The sequence below is a fragment of the Gracilinanus agilis genome, chromosome 2, assembly GCF_016433145.1.
Source record: "Gracilinanus agilis isolate LMUSP501 chromosome 2, AgileGrace, whole genome shotgun sequence".
In the NCBI taxonomy this organism is placed as follows: Eukaryota; Metazoa; Chordata; class Mammalia; order Didelphimorphia; family Didelphidae; genus Gracilinanus; species Gracilinanus agilis.
In genome coordinates this window covers 695,340,299-695,348,391 of record NC_058131.1, presented here as the reverse complement: position 1 = coordinate 695,348,391, position 8,093 = coordinate 695,340,299, and the positions used below count along the sequence as shown (strand labels likewise).

Sequence of the window (8,093 nt, the reverse complement as noted above, 5' to 3'; positions counted from 1 at the left end):
GCCCCGCCCCGCCCCTACTGCTCCGGGCCGGGGAGCCTCCCCCTCCCCCTTCCCCTTCCTCCCGGGATGGGGGCGCCAGGCTCGGGGTCCTGCTCGGCTCCCTGCGCTCCCCACCCCGGCCTGACCTTTGCTTGGGCTGGCCCCTGCCTGGGAGGGGCCGGCCTCACCCCAACTTCCCTCTCCCGCCGCGGCTTTCCCGGAGTCTGGGGCTCGGCTCCTGGGGGGAGGGCAGGGGACCCCCACCTCGGGCCCAGGCGGCGGACAGGCGGGCCCAGAGCCCCGGACCGAGGCCGAGGCCGAGGCCGAGAGGCTGAGCCGGCGCAGAGCGATCAAGGATCAGGGCTGGCCCAGGGTGAGGTTCCAGGGCGAGCGGAGCCCACGGGCCATTCCGGAGCCCCCCCTCCGCAGCAGATCCAGCCTTCAGGGGAAAGGGAAAGCCTCCTGGAAGTGCAGCCCTGCCCAGAGGCGCCCCCCCCTCCCCCGGCTCTCCTCACTTCTCCCCCAGCCCGCACTTGGGAATGGCAGAGACGTCTTGGGGGAGGTTGGGGGCTCCGTCGGTGATTGGCGTCCCCCAGAATGTCTGGGGAGGGCCTCCTCCTCGGCCCCCTCTTCCCCGGCTCCAGAAAGGGGGCCCCAGGGTTTGGGTCGGGAAGAAAGTTGGAGGCGGCTGGCCCTTGTCAGAAGGCCTGGGAGGGAGTGGAGCCCCCGGTGACTCCCCGGGAGAGGCGAGCTTTGCCAAAGGAAGGCAGGGAAGGAGGTGCCTTGCTGGGGGGGGGGGGGCAGCCCGCCTGGGCGCAGGGACTGCCAGGAGCCCCTTCTTCCTTTGGGGTATCTGTGGGGCGCTCAGGGCCCTCCCGGTGTGGACAGGGCTGCCTCCTCCTGCCCAGGAGCCCAGGGCAGAGCCGAGGCGGGCAGAGCCGAGGCGGGCAGAGCCTGGGCCCGGGCTGCTCCTGATGGGGCTCCCCTGTTTCTGGCTGGGGGGGATCCAGGCTTGGCTGGCCCATTAGTGAGAGAGGGGTGGGGCTAGAAGGGAGGCTGCCGGCCCCCGGCCCAAGGGTCCCGCGAGAGGCCTGTGGCTGGCCGGGCCCGCCTGGCCTCTGCACAGGGTGGGAGCTGGGGAGGAGAGGCCCGGCCAGGAGCCGTGATTGTGTCTGAGAATGCCCAGCCGGTCTGTTCCCGGCTCCCTGGTGCCTCCTGGGCCACTGCTCAGCATCTGGACTGGCCGGGGGAACCAGAGGCCGTTCTCCTGGGGGCCGGCGCTCTGTTGGGGGGATGGCGGTGTAGACAGGTCCACACTACCTGCTTTTTGCTCTCCAGAGCCTTCTGCCCCGGAGCTGCCCCAGAGTGAAAGGCCCTTCTTTTGTGGGGATGGAGGCCCCACGGCCTGAGAAAAGGGGGCTTCCTGGGCTTCCCCCCAGCTCCGAACCCCCCCATTAGGCCATCCGAAAGCATTTATTAGACGTTTGCTGGGTGCCGGGCACTGTGCGAAGTCGGCCGGACAGGCCGCTGGCACTCAGTGAATTCCTTCCTGCGCCCCAAGAGGGATTGCCGGCTCCTTCCAGAGGGAAGGGGAGCCCGAACCCTTGGACCCCTCCTGGGGGTCAGAGCCAGAGCCGGGCACAAATGAGGGGGTGCCCGGAGCGGGGCCCCGAACGAGGGCACTGGGGCCTCAGGGAAGGGGGGAAGAGATGCCAGGGGAGATGTCTGGAGGGGGCCCCCCAGAATTGGGAAACCGTGGTAACTGGGGAGGCCAGCCTTCAGCCTGTCGGACCCGAGGTCTGGAGGGGGAAAATGCCTGTGTTTGTGCAGAACGCATCGTTGTTGTGGTCCCGTTTGCTCTTGTCCCCCAGAATCCTCGGGCTCTCGGGGGGGTCTTCTTAGCTCGGGATGCCTCCAGGACACCTTTGGGAGCATCTTGACAAAGTTACAGCCCGTCATTGGCGCCTCGGGCGAGTTTACAGACAGGGAAACTGAGGCAGGCCAGGTGCCATCCCTCATGCAGGCTCACCCGGCCTGGCTGTGCCCGGCCACACACACAGTCCTCTTCCTCTGTGGGACCGCTGCTCTGGCCCGGCTCTGCCCTTAGCAAGCGGCAACGGTCGGCCGCTCCCATTGGGTCACGGGCAAGCTTGGCGTGTATGTGTGTATGTGGCATGTGCAACATGCATGCGCAGAACATAGGGTGTCTATGCGGCAACGTGGTGTGTATGCGGCCTGTGTGCGCAGAGTGCGACATGTATGTGGCTTGCATGTGACATGTGTGGCACGTGTAGCATGCACGGCATGCTCTGCAGGGCATGACATGCCTGATATGTGTAGCGTGTGTGGCAGGTGTAGCATGCACGGCACACATATGCAGGGCATGACAGGCTAGTGGCATGTGCACAGCAGAGTCACGTGTGACACACAAGGTGTGTTGTGCATGTGCTGTACATGACACCATGCATGTGGCATGCGTATATAGCATGTACATCACGTGTAACATATATACAGGATTGACCTGTATGTGGCATGTGCATGGCATGTGTCGTGTGCAGGGTGCCATGCATGTGGCACGTGTCAGGCGTGCGGTGTGTCATGTGTGGCCCATGTCTGCAGGGCATGCGTGTGGTGCTCGGGGGGGTCAGGGTAGTTGGGGTGTTGGGGGGCGGCGGGCGTCTGGGACGTGCCGGCGGAGCCGAGGAGGGTCTGCGGCCCGCCGGGCCTCTGTGCCCCATCCGTGGGCCGCCCTCTCCGGGAAGCCTCGGGCCGGGCTGGACGGTGGCGGCGATCCCCGCGGACGCAGGGTGTGCGGGAGGCCCCGAGCCCACGGAGAACCCCGAGTCCGTGGCCGCGTGGCGTTTCCTGGCTTCCTCTGCTGGGCGGACGGTGGGGAGCGGGTCTCTCTCCCGGGCCGGCCCGGCGGTCGGCATCCTCCGTCCTGGCGCACTCGGTGGTTTGACGCGGAGGCCGCCATCTTCCTGCCCTGGCCAAGGAGATCAAAGGCCTCCCTGGAGCCTCAGAGGCTGCCGGGGGCTCCCGGTGGCCTTCCGCTCAGGCCTCTGGACCGGCCATTCCTCCTCAGACTCCACTTTCTTTGGCTTCCATGTATGTTTGGTCAGCAGCCCCCCGATGCCCGGGCCTTCTTGGGCTTCTTACGAGGGCCCCCCGCTCTGAGCCGGGGTGGAGGGGGAGGAGGCAGCCGGGACCCCCACCTTCCTCCAGCTCCCCCCGATCGGCCAGGGCGTCGAGGCAGGGACTCTCGCTCCAGGATGCCCGGGGGCCCTTGGTCTGTCGGTGCTGCCGTGGAGGAGGAGAAGGCTCGAGAGCTTCGGCTCCCGGAGGCCACTGAGGGCCCACAGCCCGTGGCCAATTGGGGGGAGGCCTGGGAGCTCCCCGTGTCTCCTTTAGTGTGGCCACGTGGGCCGGGACTCCTCGGACCTCTCGTGCCAGGCCAAGTGTCCGGAGCGCTCGCCTCAGCCAACCTGGCGCCAAGGGCCGAGTCTGCGTCGGCCTCCGCCATCAGCAGCTGCTGCCATGGCAGGGTGGCCAGAGAGAGCCGGGGAGCCCCGCTGGGAGGGGCCCCGGGGGGAGTCAAGGCCTCCAGACGCAGTGGGGGGCAGGTCCTGGGGCAGGGATCGCCCGAGAGGCGCATTGCTTCCTCTTTCAGCCTGAAATCAGTTGCGTGAGATTCCCCAGGGTGGGGGCAGTGCCCACCTCCCCCCCCAGCAGGAGGGTCCCCAGGGCCGCTGTCTGGACAAAGTCGAGGCCACCAGGCTCTTTGGAAGATTTCTGGGGCAGCTTCTTGTCTTGTTACTTGGGGTGTCTGATGGAAGCATGCACAGACGTGCGCTCATACGTGTACACGTCTGTGGGAGATGTGTGTGCCTGCGATTGGGCCGTATGTGTGTGAGCAGAGACAGTTACAGAGATACAAACAGAGACACACAGACAGCGCCCCCTCCCTTGTCCCTGGACCCTCTCGTGGCCGCCTGCTGTCCGTCCCTGGCTGGGCTCCGCCGGGGTGGCCGGCTCCTCTGACCCTCTTCCTGCGGCGCCTCCTGCCGTCCCAGCCCCGGGCCTGGGCTCGAGGAAGCCCCCTCCCCTGTGCTCTGGGACGGGACGTCCGGGGTCTCCCTGCCCCTTGGGCCACCCTCCCTGGATCAGGCTGGCGGCTGCCACCTTCTCACGGTCCTCAGGGTGCTGGGGGAGCCCTGGGGGCTGGCCTGGGGGACTTTTCCCGACTCCTAAAGCCTGAGGAAGGTCGCGGGTCTGTCTTGGAGGAGAGGCTGCGCCGTCTTGGGGCCGCCGGACTCCGCTTGGGGCTTGGCACGGTCTCGGGAGGTTTTGGGCTCAGAGATGCCGAGTCGGGCTTTGCCGCGCACCCAGGAAGTGTCCTGGGCAGGATTCAAACCTGGGGCCGACCGCCTGAAGCCCGGCGCCCCAAGCCACCAGCCGGCCCTCCCTGACTCTGCATGGGAGCCGCTGCTTCTGGGGTCTGGGCGGGGAGCCCAGCCCGGCCCAGGACACCGGGAAGCCTTTCCCCAGAGCTGTCCTTTGGTGCCCGAGTTTGGGGACATCGAAGGAGGTCGGGCTGGCCTGCACGGGAGGCCCCGCTTTCGAGGGCAAACTCAAAAGAACGGTGGGCAGACGGACCTGGCAGAGTCGGGGGGGGGGCTGCAGTCTACACGACCACGTGGCCTGGGACGAGTTGGCGTCCCCATCCGTGAAATGGGTGTCGGAAGAGGCGATCTCTTCTGGATTCTGTTTTCCTAACGGATGCCCAGCCCTGTGACCGTCCCCCTCGGCCGGGTGTCGCTTCCCTCGCCGTCGGGTTCCTAGCCGGCCCCTTCCCTGTCCCTGCGGCCCCGGCACCGAGCTCTGCCCGTGTGCTCTTGTCCCGCAGTCGTCCCCGGGCTGCGGCGGTTTGCCACGGCCTCCCCGTGGCACGCAGCCTCCGTCTGGACCCGAAGCCCTCGGAGAGCGGCCGCCAGACACACGCGATGGCAGGAAGAGCCTGGGATCGCGTCCCTGCCCAGGCGTCCGGGGGCTCCGTGACCCAAGCCCGGGGCGTTCCCCAGGCCTGCCTTCCCAGCAGTGACCGTCCCTCCGGCCTCCTCTCTGGCCGGAACGGGCCTTCTCCATCCCCCGGCGGGAGCTGGCCGCTCTGGATGGACGGCAGGCGCTCGGCTCGGGCGTCCCGAGAATCGATTTGTGGATTCGTGGCCAGTGTGGGTTTGGCTTCATTGCTAGAGGTTTGGTGGTAGCTGAGGAAAGAGGCTGGGGGTGGGGTGGGGCGAGTGTGAGCGTGTGAGTGTGCGCGTGAGTATGTGTGAGTGTGTGTGTGAGCATGAGTATGTCTGCGTGTGAGTTTGTGGGAGGTGTGTGTCAGTGTGTGTGTAAGCATGTATACATGAGCGTGTGCGTGTGAAGGCGTATGTGGGAGGGGTGTGAGTGCGTGTGTAAGCATGTGCATGTGAGCGTGTGTGAGTGTGTGTATGGGGGCAGCCACTGCTCTTGGAAAGGAGCCTCAGAGGGAGACGGGGGATGGCTGTGGGTGGTCTCCGCTCCTCGGGGTGTCCAGCTCCGCCTCGTCGTGCCCGCCATACGGTGCCCCTGAGGATGCTGGGTCTGGCAGGCCTGTTGAGGCCTCTGCCCTGTTCTTCTGGGCACCTGGGCAGTACCCACTGGCCGGCAGTGCAGCCTGCTGGTCTCCCCGTTGGTTTCTTGCCACCTGGGGGTGCAGCTGGAGCTGGGCGTCCTGCTCAAACCCAGAGCGCACCCTAGGGAAGAAGCAGTTCTCCGGAGGGCCGGGCCCGTCCGCACTCCCTGCTGTCAGGGCTTCTCCGGCCCCTGGACGCTCGCTTCTAGGCCTCGGCCGGGCAGATGAGAGGTGTGGAGGGACGAGCTGCCCCCGCTGGCCCCCCCCGTCCCAGGGAGGTGCGCGGCGGTGTCCATGGGGGCTCGCCTGCGGGGGCTCCTCGCAGCGCAGACACCGTCCCCCTCCCCAGTTGGAGACGAGGACCCGAGGCTCGAGCCCCTGCTGATGCTGCTGGACGTCGGCCATCCCGAAGGCCGGGTCATGGGTGTGGCCGCGGGCATGGCGGAATCAGGAGGCCTCCCAGGAAGAGGCGGCTGCTTGGGAAGGCCCCATAGCAGGAACTTTGTGTGTTGCTGGTGGTGGCAGCGGCAGCCAGTGAGCGGCTCCTCGTGGCTGGGCAGGGTGTCCCGGCCAAGGGGCCAGCCTGGACAGTCAGGATGGGAGAAACAGCCTGGCTGTGGATGACGTCTGAGAACTCCGGGGAATCTCGGCTCCGAGAGCGAGGAAGCTCAGCCTGAGCCGGGATGGGGACGCCGAGGCCAGGAGGAGCTCCCCTCACAAGTGCCCAGGGAGGAGGGACCCTGCCTTCTTCCCAGAGACCGAGGGACTGAGAGAGAGAGAGAGACAGAGAGAGAGATAAAGAGGGAGAGAGAGAGAGACAGAAGGGCGAGGGGGAGAGAGACAGAGAAAGAGAGACAGACAGAGAGAGACAGACAGAGAGAGAGACAGAGAGAGACAGACAGAGAGAGAGAGAGACAGAGAGAGAGAGATAAAGAGGGAGAGAGAGGGAGACAGAAGGGCGAGGGGGAGAGAGACAGAGAGAGAGGCAGAGACAACTGCAGCAGACAGACAGGGACCCCCCTGGGGCTCCGAGCTTTGGGGCAGCCTTGGTCATCTCGGCCCCCCTGGAGCATCCCTTCTCTAGGCCTCAAGGAGGCTGCTGGGACAAGACTTGGAGACGGAATGCTCCAAGACCTCCGGGGCATGGGGCCAGCTGTGCCAGCAGACACTGGGCAGGCCATGCCAGTGGGCATAGGGTGGGCTATGCCAGCAGGCATGGGATTGGTCATGCCAGTGGGCACAAGGTGGGTGCAATCCCCTCTCAGGATGGCCTCCGGGAAGGACTGTGCTGTGGGCTCAGGCCCACCCAGGGGGAAGTGTCAGAGGCCACGTTTGGACCCATGACCTCCCATCCCTCACCCCTTTCTGAGATGGTGCCCGCCGATAGGGAGAGCGGGTCTCCTCGTGGCCTGGTCCCAGGGGGCCGTCTGGGGGGCACCTGTGCCCCTTGGAATCAGTCTGCAGAGGCGGGGGCAGATTATAAGGGGTTCACAGATCCCCAGAGGTTGGTCTAAAGAACCCTTTGGGCAGCACTAGAGTCCGGGTTCAAGAGGGCCGGCCCGTTCTTGTATTAGGCTTGTGCTCCTCATTTTGTATCTCGAGGGGAGCCGGGAGAAACCTGGCCTTCTGGGCTGAGCCCCTCTGGGGGAAGGCAGCTGTGGGCTGGTGCCAGGCCTTCCCTTGGCCCCTCCTTCCTCTGGAGTTCCCAGCATGCTGCCTCCTTCCCCAGATGGAGCAGCCGTGGCAGCGAGGCCTCGAGCTGGCACATGCAGGGGCCGCTCTTCTCTGGGATTGTCGGGAGTCAGAGATCAATAGCTTCCTTGGACGATGCTTTGGCCGAGGGAGTCCCGAAGGCCAGCGGAGATGGGAGACGGGCAGCTGTGCCTGGCGGGCTTTTCTCATGGCTCTCAGAACCCTGGCACTGATGCCCGGCGGAGCTCAGCTTCTCAGGCCCGAGAGCTTTTCCTGGCAGGCAGTTGGTCATGCAGGTAGAGGCAGGAGGGGGTCAGGGAGGTCCCTCACCCACGTGTGTGCTAGCCAGCTCTTAGAGCCGAGTCCTGGCCTAGGACCGGCCTACGACCCACCTCTGACCTGGGGGGAGCCGGGCTTCACCGAGACACCCCTAAAGGGCAGAGCTCTCAGACCAGACCCGTGGCTTCTCTGGGCCACCTGGGAGGAGGGTGGCGACTTCATGGGGTCTTAGGATGTGCACGGTGCTTGACGTGTGATAACCGTGTGAGCCAGGAGCTGCCCCCCATATTCAGAATAGGTCATGGAGACTCAGAGACACCCCCCCCCCCCCCAGATCCCCTGGCATGGAATTCAAATTCAGGTCTTCTCGACTCACAAAGTACAGCCTTCTAGCCACGGTTACCCTCCCCCTTCCCCCTGCCCTCCAGGGAGGCTCCTGGGTGAGATCTCTGGGAGGGTGCAAAGGCTTTGAGTTGTAAAA

The 8,093-nt window shown here is 65.9% G+C and overlaps 1 protein-coding gene across 1 annotated transcript in view; it reads left to right on the top strand.

Annotated features, from left to right (window-relative positions):
• INPP5A (inositol polyphosphate-5-phosphatase A) overlaps positions 1 to 8,093 on the top strand; it is a 147,204-nt gene that overhangs the window by 9,115 nt on the left and 129,996 nt on the right. Inside the window, exon 3 of the mRNA XM_044660306.1 lies at positions 233 to 352. Coding sequence (XP_044516241.1) covers positions 233 to 352 — 120 coding nt within the window. The remainder of the gene's footprint in view (positions 1 to 232; positions 353 to 8,093) is intronic.